Source organism: Coffea arabica, chromosome 6e, assembly GCF_036785885.1.
Source record: "Coffea arabica cultivar ET-39 chromosome 6e, Coffea Arabica ET-39 HiFi, whole genome shotgun sequence".
Taxonomy (NCBI): Eukaryota; Viridiplantae; Streptophyta; class Magnoliopsida; order Gentianales; family Rubiaceae; genus Coffea; species Coffea arabica.
Window position 1 is genome coordinate 10308043 of NC_092321.1, and position 18877 is coordinate 10326919.

An 18877-nucleotide genomic window follows, 5' to 3' on the forward strand; every position below is an offset into this window, starting at 1 on the left:
CGAAAAGTAGTTCAAATTGACCCAACACTGATCTAGTTTGACCGAGGGGAAAGATTTCGTACAGATGTTTCCGAAAGCATTTTAGAAACGCTACTACTTTACTAGGGTTTTTTTTTTTTTTTTTTAAGGAACTTTACTAGGGTTCAGCAACACGTGCACAAAAGGAAAGAGGGCTTGTGCATTCTACATGGTCAAATTCTTTTCTTCCCTGTTTGCCCCTTGTGTTACGAATTAAAGATTTTGGTCAAGTTGACGAGGCCTCAATTTTGTGAGCAAAACTCGATACTTTTCAATAAGAGCGAGCTCCCAGAATGGAACACCGACTGCGTTTAGTGGGTTTAAACGATCTTGGGCCAAAACATCAAAGCGGCAAGCACGTGTGCTCTTAGGCTAGCAAATGAAAAGGCATGTGCATAGGACTCTGCTTCCCAAGCAGGCTAACAATCAAAGCCAATATAAGCTAGCCACTGGTCCTGACCCATAGCATGTGATAAACAGATCATGCACCATCCATTGTATTGCAGAAGCGAAGCAAGTTGCTATTGGGAACGTAAGCACCTTTATAAAGGAGGTGAGGGTTGGATTGGTTGATCAGAGAAGAGAGATTGTAAGTAGAAAATCTTGAATTCAATCCCTATCACTCACCTAAAAATCTTGTCAAATTCTAATTTGCATATCTAAATCTTTTATAGAACTCTATCGAATAACCCTATTAACTGTAATGCTCATTACCAAATCCTCTTGCTCCGATTATGAATTTCAACTCTAATAACTAAACTCTCTCGTTTTAAGTTCGAAGAGAATTAATTTTTATCAAACTAAAATCAATACATTATGTTAAATCATCACACTATGTTGAATTTTAAACTTAGATAGTCATAGAGAAATTGAACATGTTATGAAGGATAAATTTAATAATTTTCCAAAAGAAGATTTAAACAACTACCTCACAATTTCCCAACAAACAGTTTTACATAAAATATGGCAAATAACAATCTACAAGGCAAACATGCATGCCAACTAAATACAAACTAAACTCACAAATGTCTAATTTTTTCTTACCCACTGCCATCTTTATTGATAAAAGATTGATGCTAGTCTACTACACAGTGCTCCTTGGGGTGTTCTCAGTTGTAAGTCAGCTGTGGATCGCAATCCATAGCATCGAGAAGCCTACAAGGTCAATCCTTCACACTTTTGATGGGGATACATTTCAACCCAGGGAGCCAAGGCGGCCGACTGATCTGGCAACCCAAGCAAGTCACTGAAAAGAATTGAGCAGAAAGAGTGGCATAGTGCCATCCAATAGAATATTGTTTTCGCTGGTTTAACACTAGAATGGTACCAATCGTAACTAAATTCTTCAGATGCCTATCAAACACACATACGAGAAACAAAACCTTCACACATACTAAGAATGCCTACCTTTAGCAGTGTTTGGCCAAAAAGATTTACCATTATTTTTTTGCCCGTCTTCAAATTTCTTCACCATGGCTGTTCTTTCTTATGCTCCTTCGGAACCGAAGTAAAATTTTAAGTCGAAACCACAAAATCAAAACATAAACTGTCCTGCCAAAAGTTTATTTAAGAGCTTATTCGCACGATAAATTTTGATAGATCCAAAAATAAATGGACAAAACAAATCAATGGCCTAAAACTGCAAGAGACGGGAGCTCCAATGAGTTGGATCATATTTACACCACTGCAACTAAGAATCGGAGGATTAGTTGTTGACGAAAATAACTACAACGAAGTTGATGAGAAAGAGCTCCAAAAGAATCTTTAAAATTGTTGATGGCTATTTACTCGGGTGTACGCTAATGTATCAGGCTCCGACCGAAGTTTAGACGATCGAATTCATTCTGCAAATCAGACGCATGGGCAGAGAGGAATAATTTCCAGAAGCTCGTCAAACAAAAGAATGCAGGCACAACAGCTCTTTTACTCGTTTCTTCAACTCATTTTAGACCTGCCACTGACACCTCAACTCTGCCCCCACAAACAGCTCTTCACCCCACCCCCTCCATTCTTCCCTTTCCTCTTATCATAAACCCAGTGACCAGTGCCTCTTTAAGTATATCTGCAAAATGCATACATCGATGCATGAAAACTCAACAAGAACCTCAGTGACACAGAGTTTCTCCATACGTCACCCAATGTACAAAACAATCTGAAAATTCCTCATGAACCTCACTACCATAGCTATCATCATAGCACAACTCAGTTCCAGTCTGGTCCCTACCCTGCACAGAGAACAAAGTTTCCATTAGAAATCATAGGTAAAGTAACCATTTTCTAGAATTTATATGCCATTTATTATAAGAGTTGACAAATTAGAGAGGTATTGTTAATAGATGGCAACGTATTTAGCACAGATGATTCTTTGAATCATTAGCAACATTAGGATGATACTGATCATTGAGTAGAGTAGAAAACCTAATTTATTCAACCTGCATAACACAACCGTTGAAAGAATGTCTTTTCTATTTCAAATCTCATCTCTGCATCTTTAGAAGATATATGTCTTGAAAAAGTTTTTCCATAGGTCTATGAGATAGCCAGATGAATCTTAATTCTAAAAGAAGTTTTGACATCAATTTGTTCACTGAACAAATTCCCGCCACCACCCTGGGAAAAAAGAATAGAAGGGGTAGAGAAGGAAAAATGAATTTGTTATGAAGCCAGCTGTGGCAGTAGTTCACAGTAAATCCGCATGTAGCATAAGCAGTTTCACAAGCCCATGACTGGCAACACAATCCTTGTATCGAGTGGATCAATTTTTAAAGTAGGGTACGTGCAGATAAAGCAATTGCATTATTATCTAATTGAGGTGTTTTGATTATAGTAACCAAGTTACACATTTGAAATCCTATAAACTTTTTTGCATTCACGTCTTGAAATAATTTTTTAGTTCATTGAGCAAGCTAATTGCAAAGAGAGCAACGAATACCAACCTTCATGCTAGATCCGCACTCACTGATTACTGGGGTTGCTTCCCCTGCCAAATCACTGACAACATTATCTGATGAAAGTCCAGCAATTGGAGATGTAAGCAGCGACCTACAACCATGGAAATTCAGTGAGTCTCCCAACAAAGAGAACAAAAGAAGAAAAGAATGAACTTATCACAATAGAAGGCAATCCAAGTTTTGTTGGAGACTAATGTGTCATTTGCGTTGACAAAATAATTCAATCTCGAGCCTTCAGCTTTTTCAAGACCCATAAAACTCTCAATTGGCAAATGAAGAAAAACCATTCAATCAAATTTGATTTTTTTTTTGGGCAATCTTACCATGACAATCAAATATGAGAAAGATTATAACAAATAACAATAGGAGTAAATGATGCATGTCAACTTCTTCGTGTTGATCAGTAGAATTAGTGAAGTTGCTGGAAAAGCATCAGAAGTAGTGAACTTCAGAAAGTCATTCAATATGAGGTTGGAGAAGACAATAGAATGGGGATTTAATAAGATATGCTGTGGTAATGAATGATGTATTTACCCTCCAGTATTGATTGTATTAAGGCAAACTAGTTAAAAGCGTGAAAGAAGGCCAAAAAGGGAGGATGGTCCAGCAATCAATCCTTAGGTGGAAGATTCATGATTGGAAGTAGACAGCAGAAAATTTCTACGACCATAATAAAAGAGGTAAGCTCTTCAGCGGAATGGGATAGAGTAACAAACTTATTGAGTTCTTTATAGCTACACATTCAAAGAGAAACGACTAATAAATTCTAGGAGGTACAAACTGAATACATGATATATAGACAGGAAGCTCGGCAAGTGATAAACTGAGGAAGAGAAAATGTCTATGCAAGTTAGTCTCCTTGTTCTCGTTCATTGTTGGTTACGTGAGGATTGATTCCTGTGATGTATAAGCAATATCTTCCTACCACAGGTATGAAAAACATAGAACAATGAAGATTTTCTGATGTCTCAAGAAGTCTATCAACTTTTCAGCACATGCGAACTGACTCTTCACTCAAGAAGAGAAGGATAGATGAATGTAGTAGTCAGTCTTGTTTGAGGAAAAGAAAAGATGAGGAACCACAAGTTTCAATGCAGAACTATCATTCTAGAATTCTTAGGAGCTTCAAATTTGGAACTGTGCTATTAGGTGACCTATGCCATAAATTTAAGTGCCAACTTTTATACAACTCAATTGTTCTACAAATACAAGAGTTAACTTACGCATCTTGCCTCTTTGCAATAACTATGGGACAATATAGACTGTTCTCCACTGAAGTAATAACTTATTGCCTTGTAAGCAAAATCAATTTTTCATGGAAAAAAAAAAAGAACAGTAACTATTGTTAATCTATTCTTCAACAGCTTCAGCTAAGCCCGGCAAGGATTAATCAAAGAAAACTAACTACCATGATGGTGTACTATCACTTTATCTTTTCTTGATCCTTACTCCAGAATAAACAACATAAGCTTGAACAAAAGAGAGGTTCCAAGAAATTCTGCAAACTAAAAGTTCAAAACATATTAATCACTCTAATAATTTATCTATATATTAGCAATGCATCAAAAATAGTCCTAAAATCACCTCTCCAATATCTCTTCTTCACATGAATTTCCAGAGGAAGATAGCCAATCCAAATCAACAAAATTTGAACAGTCATAAGAATCTCCATTTTCATTTTCCTGACATCTGTCTCTTGGCAAATCTTCGAAAAGTTCCCTCACAGGCATTGAGGGTGTATACCTGCAAAAGAACACCCAAAGAAGACAGATTGAATCACAACTCCATGCAAATGTGGTGGATAGAGAGGTGGCGGGAGGGGGAGAGAGAGGAGAGTGAGTTGAGGCAAATGTGGTGGATGAGACATGCCAAAATTCTTTTTGACATGTGGAGTCACTAAATCAATAGGAAAAGAAGAACATATAATAATTCTGTCTTCTGTGGGGGGCAACAAGAAAAAGAAAAATTGATCTATTACTTGTGAAAATAAGAGTACTCATAAGCTACCAATATTCTGGATAGCAGGCAATGAAATATTGAATAAAAGACCTGCCATATCTCAAAGTAAATAGAAAACAATGTCAATATTTGTAACAACACAACAACAAAGTTCAACACAGCCTTCGGCTCATGAAAGAATCCTTTTGGTCTCAAAAGATGATAAGAAAGACACAGGTTTAAAAAATTACTGAAGTTTAGCAAACAAAGGTGCACCTCAAATGTGATAACTCGTTTTCACAAGTTGGTATATTGGGTGTTGACTCAGAGAGAATATTGCTCCATCAGGCAAAGAATTAGAAATATCTTTGCTCATGTTAGAGGTGGATACAGGAGTGTGAGTTTCTCGAAGAATGTTTCCATCTGATAAAGATCTTTTAAACAGTGACCTGCAGACGCAAAAGATGAGATTATAACCTAAAGTGTCGTTGAAGCAACCAATCACAAAAATGTACCCAAGGGAAGCTTGTGCGCAGAAAAAAGGCATCACATTCTTGGGCATTAAGCATTTATAATCCATACAGCCAAGAGACAGTTGGAATTCAATGCAACAATTTTCTTATCTTTCATAGAATAAGTTGCAGTTCAAAAGTCCACAATAATCACAGCAGAATATGTCCCAATATGGTCATACCTTCCATTTTTATCAATATTTGATTGCCCATTCCTACTTTCCCTGTAAAGCTGGTCAGAATTCAGCTCCCAGACTTCAGGTTTGCCTGGTTGAGGCTGAAAATGCCCTAAGAATCTGCAAAATACCATATTCTGAAATGAATGGGACTAGAGGTCGAAATAGAAAAGACATCACAATGTGGTATTTCAGATAACTCTTTAACCTGCCTCCAACGATCATCATCTCCTCCCACTTGGATTTAACTCCAAGAAAGTGCATATGATATAACTGACTATTAAGAGGGGAAGACAAAAATGGAAAGAATCTAACATGTAAATGAAATGGACTTACACATTAATGGCATTTTGTTTTTCTGCGTCCATGTAAGCATTGCTGTAATACCGTTGTAGAGTCCTGAAAAACTCTTGGGACTGGGTGGCTGCCTTCCATTGACCTCTTCGCTGAGAGAAAATCTACGTAAAACCAAGCATTTCAATGTACAGCTCATAAAAAAACTAATTACTCCTGAAATCATTACTCAAAATCAGAAGACGAGATTGAAATGTGGACTTCTTCCTCCTAAATGTAACAAATACGCCAAAAAAAAAAAACACTAAGGATACTGTGCCTGTGTGTTTATTGGGCAATAGTCCAAAGGGCAGAACTATCACTGTTTCTGTCCCATATGATACAATTATCAAACTTCACATCTAAAAAGAGAAAGGGTTTGAAAGCTCTTGTGACACAGTCCATAACATTCCGTCATCGTAATAACGGGTTGCTATTGCTGGTTGTTTCTTCTTGAGTAGCAGGTAAATGTGAAACAGCAAAAGTCTCAAGTCACCCTAGTAATAAGTGATCTCCAGTAGAACCACACATCATCCTACCTTATTGTGAGCAGCTGAGCCACCATATTGATGAGCAAGTGTATCACCCATTCTTTCATAGAAGCCCATCAATTCATCAGCCAAGGGATCATCAAGGTCTATTTTTGTGGAATTTATTATTCCCAGAGCTCGCAGTTGATGTCCCAAAGCAGCCAATCCGTATGCATATTGTGCCACATTAGTACGATCCAAACAATCTATGCAGTTTGTCCTGAGCACTCCCTTTTGAAGAATTGGCGGCTTACCAAAACCACCACCATTAGCCACATTGTTCCCGGTACATAATCTTCTGTCAAATCTATCTAAGTTCTCACTAGCATCGTCATGGTGGTTGTCATTTGACTCGTTTTCAATTTCACACTGTACTGGCTGCTGCGTGTCACTATCAACAGAACTCCTGCATCATGAGAGTTGTCAGCCGTTTAGTACATGATCGTTACTGGCAGAAAAATTAAATAAGTAACCTCGTAATTTATCCAGAAAACAAACCATGTTTAGTACTAGTTATTAATTGTCTATGAACTCCCAAGTTTAGAAGAATGGCAATATCTAAAAGACATATTCTCCCCGGACCAGATGATAACCTCAACTCTTCTAACACACATTCTGACACGGATGAGAATAGATGGCTGGAATATCTATATACTTTAGGATTTGAAGCAATTATAGACATTAGGAGTATTATCCTAATCTCTATAACATCCATAAGGGAATCCTTCTTGGACCAAGGGTTATGAATTACTATCCCCGATCAGATACATAAAAAGGTTCAAAACCAATTTAAGTTGGCTATCCAAGGGTTGCATGTTGGACCAAGATGAAAATGATGAGACAAAACATAGGCACTATGATACTCTAAAAGAGCAGATAAAAACTTCATCTTCATCAGCTAATCATTACCTTAATAGTACTTTCTCCTTCCCCTTTTATTTGTTTTTCACTGTTTCTTTTTCGAGGGGTGTAGGTGTTATAGAAGGTTAGAGACAGCATACTTCATGAGAATAACTAAGCTCCAATGGAGGGGGAAAAAATGGAAGAAGTCAACAGCACAACCCAATTTTACATCTCCCATCAGGTCCTACAACAGATCTCCAGACTACATGAAACTTCCCCTAAATATTTCAAAGTTTGTCCTGATATTTGTTCAAGAGAATATGTGCCATTCAATCTGACCATTAATGCTGTTCAGACATACTGACAATGGTATTTTTTTAAAATTCCTAACATTCCATTTGAAGTCAATATTTACTTCCAAAGACCTGAGTCTAGACTTCTGGATTTCAACATTGAGAAACATGGATTAATTATCACCTACAATATGATTTGACATGGTCAGAATGTCAAACGACAACAGCTGGGATACGTAGAATAAAGATTACTGAAACAAAATCTCCTGATTTGACGACAAGTAATTGTATTTGCTAAAACTCTTCGTATGTTAATTGGCATTCTAACTTCTACATAAGATACAATACTTGGAATGAGAACTAACAGAGTGTCTTAAGTACTTCCCATTACAAGAACTTATTCTGCTTCAAGAGATATAACATCAATCTGTAAAACTGAGAAAATATAAGACAAACAAATTATCTTCTAGTCAGATTAAGACTTTCTGCAAATTTCCGACAATGAAGTCCAATGAGCTATGACACCAGGAAGAGAAAAGTAGGCCTTATAGCTGAGTTTACTGATAAGACAAAACCGAACACCTAAACATAAAAAGAGGTTGGGAAAACAATGGAAACCAACAAAGACACCAGCAAACCTGGAAGATGGAGGCGACTCTCCAAATGAAAGATGGCCAACATAAATCTTAAAAGATAGGATTATGGACAACTACAAAGGAAGCCAACTATGGTATTCCAAACAAAAGTAAGAGCAGGGTAGAGAGCTAACTCACTCAAAATAAGGCCATTTCAAGCATCCCTCAGTTGCTAAGGCTGGTGTTACTTGGCAGTAGAAGAAGCCTGTCAGTGTCAATGCATATGTAGCCACTTTTCCCAGAAGGAGCAAAACATTTGTAGCTTTGCTGGTGTAGGAAGGGAAAATGAGATTCCACACAAATTTAGGTAAAAACCAGACAACTATAAATGACATAAGCAGAAAGTAAAGTACCTTCGAGAATGCTTGTGCAAATCCCAGTGAAGGAACTTGAGACGATTCTCCTCTGACAAATCTTTATTGATACATTCAATGGCATTGGCAAACTCAGCACGAAGAATCGATTCTCGAGGCTTCTTCTCACTCGTCTGTTGATTATCAAATCTAGTACACATCAGTTTTTTGCTTGTTCTCAAATCAGTAAGCTCTTCACAGTCAAGGAGTTACTTTAGGCAACCTATCTAAAATTATTCTTTCCTTATTTTGCTGATCTTTTGTATTTCAGTTATACAAGAGTCTTCTTGCAAAATAACCTCTTTTACATAAGAAAATTAAACATTCATAAAGTTCGTTGAAATCCAAATATATGTAGACCTCTCACCTTAATCAAATTCAAGATGATTATGGGATGCCCATATCTACCGACCAGATTTTCAAAATGAAGTCTTGTAGCCTCGTACCTTTGGTCCTTTTTTGACACTGCAATGACATGAAAACAAATTTCAGTTGGAAAGAATCCTAAGAATGACGGTAAATGAAATCCTAATAATGCATGTCTGACAGGGAACAAAAAGAAGGGGGAACAGATACTCTAATTCATAAACATACATATGATATCAGGCTTAAGGTTCAATCTTGAAGTTTCCTGTGACCAGAAAAGTGGGATTGATCCACGATTTTGAACCACAGAACTAATTTGAATAGGGATCCCCTCTGGAACATTCTCAAATACGATCTGCTCAGTCTCAACATCATTTGCAACCCTGCCCCTTTCATTCACACCACGTTTCAGATATCTGTATCAAGGGAAAGTAGGAAAAAGCATTACACACTGCCAATTCAACCTTCTGACAAAAAAAAAAAACCAAATTGCTATCTTCAGAAAGAGAAAAGCTGTACTAATGGAAAAGAAAACCATGTCTATACTATGTGTGATACTTGACCATTAAAAAAAAGGGTAAACAAAGACTCCCAAAAACCTATATTTATGCCAAATGAGGGTGCACAGCAGTAGTTATAGTTGGCTGATGTCCTTAATACTTTTGGCTATACATATAGTAAATGTTGTTATTCCAAGTCAACCTGAACTAATAAATAGTAAACAAGTTATAATATTGGTACAAGTATTTGGTCACAGAAAGTACACGAGTCAGACAGCATTAATCCCTTGTATTTTTTTCTAATTAGAGTACATGTAACACGACAACCCCAGCTCAGGAGCACCACGCCTTTCTTTTTCCATAAAATATCAATACATGAATTGTTTCATTATTTGTTATTTCCTGAGTTTTATCATTGCATTCACTTACAAAAAGAAACGACAACAGTACCAATGCAGCACTTGCATTATGGTGTACTCATTTTTGTTGCCTCGATCATTGAATTCTTACAACGTTCATTTAATCAAGCAGCATTCTTCTTTCAATTAACTTTAGCAGATGCAGAGAACTTTCTATCTAAGAATGGCTCTAGCACAATAAGCAGAATAAGACAACATGATCAAATGAAGAACAAATGGAAGCGTCATAGGACTGATGACCTAACTACTTAGGGTTCTTTCTCATATATAGTTATCCTGCACCCTCGGACCACACTCAATCTATCTATATATGTAAAATTTGACAGCCCACTAAGAAAGCCCCTCCTGGATAGATACAATTACAAGAAAGCAATTTGATGCAAAATGTTACAATATTCTTGGAATTATTTCATCTTCAGCAAATATTATATCTGCAAATACATAAATGTCTGAACAAGCAAGCAAACTGTGATTGCACTTAAGAGTGTGCTTTTTTATGATATTCATCTTACTAACACGGCCAAATCAGTAGGGCCTTCTGCTCCATGTTTTCCAGGACCGCATTAGAGAAGCGAGTCACCAAAGCCTCTCATCAACATATTCACAACCAACACTAGAGAGCCTTATAGAGTATGGTGTTCTTTAAAAAAAAAAAAATTAAAACTACAATAACTTATAGCCAACTATTTGACCTGACCACTGAAACCTAGAAGCTTGTATAGGGGCTTCCCATCTTCCTCTATAGAAGACACTACACCGCCCTTATCAATAGGATCAAAATGCACTCATGCAATATTAGACAGTGATATTTGCTGAATAAGCACTATAAACCATTAAAATGGCACTCCTAGGCTGGAGGAATAACTTAAAAGGGGTTAAATTGTGTGCTAACAGAAGCGTGGCACAAGGTTGCATTATAAATGTGCGCGCCTTCCTCATGTTTACTTAAGATGAGCCATTTTGCTTTCTAAGTTCAAAAGCCAGTTCACTGTGTTATCCTTTGCTCCATTTGTCTCCTTTTAGCTCATCTTAAGCCCAAACATGAAAATAGTCTATGCAAAATTGCCCAGTTATTACTTTGTTATACCAGCATTTACTTTTCAAACTTGTTGGACAAGTTTGTAAATCTTAAACTTTACCCAATAGAAAATTACCTTCTTCACAGCACTAGAGCAAATCAAGAGCATAGATAATTGTGTCATTTGAGTGTAGGATAGTTATACAAAAAAGTAATTTTCAAACAAATAAATAGCATGTGCATTGTTCCAATCTATATCAAACCTTGTCCCAGCATAATGACGAGAACGTCTTGCAATAAGTGTCAGCCTAAATTGTCGCCCAGATATGGACAGCGTAGCCTGGATCCACAAAGTAAAAAGTTGTAACAACGCAACGCAGAAAGTATGCACAAAAAAGGAAAAAAATTCAAAATCAGAATCAATAATGTTCAGCAGCTCATATACGAAACTAACAATTAAATGCAATACAAAATACTGAATTCAGGATCAGCTAAAACAATCGTACGACAAGTGCTAACGGCATATCCCTGTTATTCTACCTTCAGTTGCCAAATACACCTTTTGCTAAATCCAAGGAAAGGGTTTAAATGGAGTAAGGAAACAGTTTGATTAAGGTTTCTAAAAATATTGACAAGGATAGGCCTTAAACAGAACCAATATAACTGACAAGAAATACCAAAAATAACATCTAAGCCCCCGATTAAAGTGCAGAAGTATTTTTTTAAAAATATTCAGTTCATAAATTTTTTCCTTTATTTCGTAATTTTTTTCTTTATTTGGAGAAAAACTAATGCACTATGTCAACCCTGTTCTGGCACTAACTAAGCTCACCTGCTGGAAGAACCCATAGACTAGTGCAACTGTCCAGAGAGTATTCTGAAGGATGTTCCTTATTCCGCGAGTCAAAAACTCATTCCACACAAACATAGTCTCATACAGGACATTCCCTGTCTCGGCATCACAGATATTCTTTTGTACACTCCTCATAACATGATATGAATAACTGAAGAAGAAATCCTTTGTAAGATCAACCGTGCAGAGAAGCCTCTTGTATCTAGAAAAGTCAAGGGGGGAAAAAGGAAAATCAACTATATAATTAGAAGAAATTCCCCAAATAAAAAAAATACAAGCAGTAAAAAGACTGCAGATAAGAACCAATAATATAGTGGATTTCATACCCCTCCTCCAATAACTTATGTTTGAAAACTTGACAGGGGACATTGCAGGAAAATGAGAATATCAAAATGTGGATAACTGCCACACATCCACAAGTGTAGTTCGAGAAACATAAGCAAGGATGCATGTGATCCAATTATATTTTTTTAATGCTGGGAAAGAAACCACCCCATGCCTTAGATAGCAACTTGATTAAATTCTGCATCACCACGACTACAACCGCAACAGAGGCCACCAAGGTTATTTAGATCTCTGGAGGGTAGTAGTCATCACTTAGATTACTTGCAGAGATGCATTGAAGGTAATGTAGAAAATTTTATTATTTTAGAGCTTCACAGTTCAAAACAGTGGGCTAACCAAGATGACGGCTTGCGGAAGAACATGTCTAGTACCTAAATCCAGATGTTGAACTTATTATGTAGTCTTACATCTATGACAATGACACATCTGCTACTGAGTAATGCTCCCCTTCCTGTATTAATAAAAGCTCTTCAGGTGTACTGTTAAAAACGTTTTTGCATGTAGTTAATGAATAACCTGTCTTCATTTCGATGGTCAATCATCATACTGGATCGAACTGCAGAGTTCGGAAGCGGGATTATCTCACTCTTCGAGATTGAGTATACATTGTGACCAGATATTGCACCAATTTGCCTCCTTTTGGTTATAACCAACATGTAATAGGGCCCCAAGAATTTAATAAAACCTGAGATAGGGAACCAAGGTGAATGCAAAATAATGACGATCAAGCTTCCAACGGTGGAATAACAGACTTAAAAAATTTACACATACCAACAATTCCATAACAAGTGGTGACAAATCTAAGCCCTCCTGTAGATATATTTCCCTCATGTATCCTCCTCAAAAGGTCAGAACATTCCCTTTCAGTGTACGTTGTAGAATCTTCAAGTATATTTAGCTCATAAGCCTCCAACCTGTTAATTTTTAATACTCTCCAGCATGTTCGGCTCTTGTCCCTACCTATCATATAAAAATTCTGCAACAAAAAATTTGACAATGGTTTAGCTAAGATTCAAGATAAAAAAAAAAAATTAAGCAAAAGCTTATTCATAAGTTAAAATTCGCAAATGCGCATCTACATTGATCAGATATACAACATGTGCCACTGAAAACGTCAAACAATAATGGCTATAGTTTTGTCATCTTTAGCACAATGCCATTAATGAGAGTAAAACAAGGGTTTTCGACTCATGCTGAAATATAAGATCTTTATGCCCAAAAGAAGTACTTAAAACAAGACAAGTATGTAGATCTCTAACACGTGGAAAGATTAATTGCAATATTAAATGCAGAATATGAAAATTGTTAGTTAATGCAATCCATTTGCCACGTAACAACCTGAAAACTCAATCTTATCTAGAACTATCCGAACACATAACATGAATTTGACTTTTTAGTTACAAATAAATCCCCCATACTGCAGCAATTCTACTGAAGCTTATATGTACCATACACTTGGAAATTCTTATATACACTGCATCTGACACTCTCCTAACTGATAAAAGAAAGTTCTTTCAGAACAAGTTGGAACAGCCAATCATGGAAAGCTAAAACGAAAGGCAAAGAATATCAAGCGATCAACACATGGAACAGATAGAATAAGCTAAACAAGAATTATTCGACTTGCACTGTACATAAACTAGAACAGAATGTGATCTCTCAATAAATCAAGCAATCACAGAAGCTCAAAGATCTAACTTTGGACAACCTATACGCAGTGCCATCTAGAAACAAACTTAAAAAACCGGAGAGAGCAAAAAGAAGATTAAGTGTAGAGAAGAGAAGGAATGATATACCGATCGAGTTTCATAAAGGCGGAATTTCTGCATAAAGCCCTCAGGTAGAGGGTTAGGGCGACCAGGATAGCACTCTCCTGCTGTCCCCTGATCATTTTCTGTCTGGTGCTGATCATTTTCAGCATAAGTATGATCATTTTCGGAGTAAGAAGTAAGCTGCTGCTGCTGCGGCGGTGGCTGCTCATTCTCCAGCTCTTCCGCCATTGGATAAATATTCCGTTAACAAAGATCCAAAACACAGTAAAATTAAATCCCGAGCCTCCGGCTCGGGAATCAATCACTCCCGCATTCAAAGCTCCAAAGTATGTTTTAAGTCAACAAAATCTCACCTCTCTTCCCCTTTACCCCTAAATCCTCTCATCACCCACACCGCCTTTATCACACACGCCATTCTCTCCTCTAAATTTGATCTATCACCTTTTGACTTCAAAACAATAGCATTTCAAAACCCTGAAAACAATCAGAAAAATCTAGCAACTGGATATAATAAGAAATTAACAGCTCCTGATCTCTGGATCAAATAAGCGTATATTAAAATGAAATTGATAAAAAGAAAATGACTTGGAACAAATTTGATTAGTGAAATTGAGGAATAGTTTGAGAGAAGATCGAAGAAGCAAAAATTTCAGGAGGTTCTAGAATAGCTGGAAATGTAAGAGAGAGAAAGAGAAATAGAGAGAGAGATAGCTGGATGTGTATGTATATTTCATTATTTCTGCTGTATGTATATATTTTGTTGTGTTGATGATGATAAATTGATAATTGATAATAATGATGACGACGACGATGTATTGTTCCTTACTGCTTCTCACATATATTTTTATTTTCTTTTCTCTTTTTTCTCTTTTTTTTTTCAGTTTAGAGAGAGAAAGGGCTCCAACCTCCAGAGATTTGCAAAAGGCAAAACGAGATGAAACGAAAACCACATCTTACTATGGAACTTGTCGAACCATACGTTATATTCGTACACCCCAATCAAAATCATATCATATTAAATGAAGGGAGGAAAAAGTTGTGACTGTGTATTTTCATTCTATTGAATTAATTGTATGTTGATTTAGGGCTTGCAAATCATGTTAAAAAACAAACTCTTTTTGTTTCGTCGATAATCATTAGATAAGAATCTAAAGATGGTATGTTGATTTAGGGCTTGCAAATCATATTTAAAAAAATCCCTTTTATTATGTCGAGGATCATTAAATAGGAATCCAAAAATGGTATGTTGATTTAGGACTTACAAATCATATTAAAAGAAACCCTTTTTATTACGTCGAGAATCATTAGATAGGAATCCAAAGACGAAGAGAGAAACAAAAGATATCATTAATGTATAAACGAAGAGTTTTTGAGTAAGTATTACACAATCTCCAAGATAATTTTTCGGAAATGAACCTCTTAAGATAGAATTATTACTCTAATATTTTGATGATGAGAACACTAATAATTCTCTTATTTTTCTTTTTGTTGCTTTCTTTTAAAATATTTAAAATTAGACTGTAAAATTTTTGTAAAAGAATGCATAGTGTAAGGATCTGTTAAATATGATTGAAAAATATATTAAAAGAATATTCTAAAAATTTTCTATGAAACTTCACAATTCAAATGGAAATTAGCTTGATTTTATTATGTAAGGTACAACTGAGACCTGAGGTCTATTACTCACGAATCAATAATGAGTTTTGAAGGTTGTCGTTATTATAGAAACATTATTACCACGTAGTGATGCATTAGATCATAAATTAATTAGGTTGAATTTTTATATTTGTTGAAGAAGCAATGAGTAGGATATACTAGACGAGGAATAATAAATTTGAAAAATTCTGGGTATTATAAAAAAAAAAGAGAGAGAGAAAAAGAAAACACCGGCAGCTAAAGAATTTTAGACGAACCATTAATTAGTTGCAAGTTTTATACCTACTCAATAATGAAATTTAGAGGAATAAACGATGAAATCATTGGCACAATAAGTTGATTGTTTATATTATTGTTGGTTCTTTTATTTTATGGCATTGCAAAATTTGGCAAATTGAACTTATTATTTTTAGCTAGTTGACTAGCGCTAAAGAATGTTGCTTTTCCATTGGTTTAACTTAATGGTCAATCAACATTAAACGTACAAGACAGTCCAAAAGTACAATTTGGTAAAGAAATGGTCACAGACATAATAGTTGTATGAATGATTAATACAAGCAAAGAATCATTAATTAATACTTCGAAACGTGTTTCTCATTCTAAATTGATGATTGACTTTTCCTCCTTAAAAATTCTTCATCGAACAAAAAAATATATATATATATTTTTTTTTTGCGTTTTCCTGATTTCTTAAATTATCACTGTGTAAAATCAAAGGGAAGTTACGGCTGCCGACTTCCGGCAAAAGAAATTAAGGAAATTCAAAATTTAAAAAAAACACCGACCACAGTGGATATTGCTACATGTCACAAAGTGATTTATTTGGCAATGTCTTTTTTCTCTCTCTCTCTCTTTGCTTGAAACCCGTGGAGGATATCCTTTTCAATGATTGAAAGAATATTTTTTTAGCAGCCCTATTTTAGTAGAGAAGTGTTGAATGAGAACATAACCTTGACTTGAGCCCACGTCTGCAGATGAGCATTGTTTCAACTTCAGATAAGAAAACAAAAGAAGATTGTGCTGCTGATCAAAACGGGTATTTTTCAGCTACATTTCGCCTAGGGCTGATAGGCCAAAGTTTGCCTTTTTCTGGCTTTTTGAGTTTTTGACCTTTTTTATGTGTTCTTTTCTTCGCTAGTCCGGCCAACTCCATTGTTTTCTATGAATTATGATTGATTGTGCTCTATCTTGATTAGCTTGGACACTTGGTAGCATACAATAGGCTCTATATATAGATCAGTGACTTAAAAATTAGCGCGTGGGTGGGTTAGACGCGAAAACGGAAAATCTGTCTTTCGACTTTGGGGTAACAATTAGTTTGGGAGTTCAGATTTCAAAGGAATAGAAAAGAAAGGAAGGGAAAGGTGGACTTTTCACGTTTGGGAGATTTAAGTGAGACGGAAAAGAAAAGAAACGAACGGATCTTGAAGAGAAGCCAAGCGCTGCTACAGTGCAAAATTTTTCTGACCAAAACGGGCGGAAAGCGAAGGAAAACTGATGGAAGCTTACAAATTTTTTTTTTATCCTTTCTTTTCTCACATAACTTACCCTTTCTCTTCTTTTCTTTTCTATCCTCAACTCACAAACTAGCTAAAGTCTACGACGCAAGACCTCTACCCACCTCCTCCACAAAAAAAAAAAGAAAAAGAAAAAAGGGGAGGATGGACCTTGCATATAAGTCAAATAGCGAATTATTTTCGAAATCCGACAATTCTTCGAATGTGTCACAATTAGGGCTGTCAACGGGACGGGTCCGGGCCGGAATTCATTATTCCGGACCCGATCCGAATTACTATACCGGACCCGGATTCGACCCGTTTACCCGACGGGTCCTTTTTACTATGTTCCGGATCCGGATCCGGATCCGGCGGGTCCCGGATCCGGGTCGGGTCTACCCGAACATATTTAGCAAAATTTATAATTTCTAATAAAAATGAGAAAAAAATATATTTGTAAACTAATTTCTAACTAATGCAAAGAAAAAATCAAATAAGAAAAGAAATCAAATTGACTTTATTCAAATACATCACCCTAATCAAATTATATTGATAAATATATATATTTTAAATTATTAATTCATTTATATTCGGATCCGGGTCTAATACGGGCCAGAATACAATATTCCGTATCCGACCCGTTTTTTTGTTTGACAAAAACGGATCCGGATCCGGGAAACGGAATTAAATCCCTACCCATACCCGCAATAATTTCACGGATCCGGTCCGGATCCGGGTCTAGACCCGACCCGTTGACAGGCCTAGTCACAATTAGATCCAAATAGTTATTTTTCCGCTATCCGTGAAAGAACCAGTTAGTGCTACGAGAAGATAAGATAGATGTAATAGTTGTTCATTTTTCTTGTTTATTGCTTTCCATCTTGTTATTGTTGTTACGCGTCCCAAAACACTAGTTAAATGGGCAAAATACACTTTATTCCCTATAATTTAGCAATTTTTTATATAATCTCCTTATAGTTTCAAAAGCTATATATAATCCGTTTATAATTTGAATTAAAGTGTCAAAATGATGAAAATGATCATTTATAACAGAACCCATAAAAATATCAAAATCACCGACCGTTGTTTAAAAATTAAGATGGTTCAAATGATTAAATTATATAAATATAATATGCACGACACTCTAACTCCGTATGATTTTATATTTTATCAGATAACCCCTTTGTGATTTTCAAATATATACATAAACCTCATGGTTAATAAATGATTTTAAACTTTATATAGAGGTACTTTTGACATTTTAATTAATGCCTTTATGGAATGCAAATTCCGTCATTTTGACACTTTAATTCATAAAACGAGGGAATTATGTACAACTTTTAAAATCATATGGAGGTTATGTGAAAAAAACGCTAAATCATAGGAAAGTAAAGTGTATTTTGCCCAATTAAATCAAAATGAACCATCACCCTAACAAATACTATTTGCCTTTCTCTTGATGCACTTTAGTTTCTTCACTTACTTTAGGGCACATGTACCTCATAACCACGCATGAATGAATCTACAAACTAACTAAAGGGTTGAGTTGACTCCATTTTCTCTAATGAATGTCAAGGTAGGGAGGGTCTTTCTTGGACACCTTTAAATTATTAGACTACGTAACTCTTGCTTGGAGCTTGGATGATAATTGTATAGATTTGGAGAACCGTACGAGGAATAAGATGGAAGTTTATCTTGATATATTATTGTTCATCGCGAGAGGGGGAATGTTATTTACACTCCTCTTTTTGTTATTTGCACTCTCACTGTCATTTTTATTATATAGCTTTCATTTTTTAGACCATATGATATAATATGGTGATCATTTATTTCTAAAATAAATTTATGAAACACATATAGTCAAGACAAT

General features: G+C 35.8%; 1 protein-coding gene across 1 annotated transcript; it reads right to left on the reverse strand.

The window, feature by feature from the left end:
• Window positions 1-1552: 1552 nt before the first annotated feature.
• LOC113694292 (phosphoinositide phosphatase SAC3) lies at window positions 1553-14578 on the reverse strand. Its single transcript, XM_027213200.2, is given in 17 exon segments — window positions 1553-2243; window positions 2955-3060; window positions 4554-4712; window positions 5184-5250; window positions 5253-5356; window positions 5602-5715; window positions 5932-6053; window positions 6468-6864; window positions 8368-8496; window positions 8583-8716; window positions 8950-9047; window positions 9177-9364; window positions 11149-11225; window positions 11718-11940; window positions 12600-12768; window positions 12855-13059; window positions 13880-14578. Coding segments are annotated over 17 exon segments (2616 nt in total). The 5' UTR covers window positions 14084-14578; the 3' UTR covers window positions 1553-2123.
• Between the last annotated feature and the right edge of the window lie 4299 nt (window positions 14579-18877).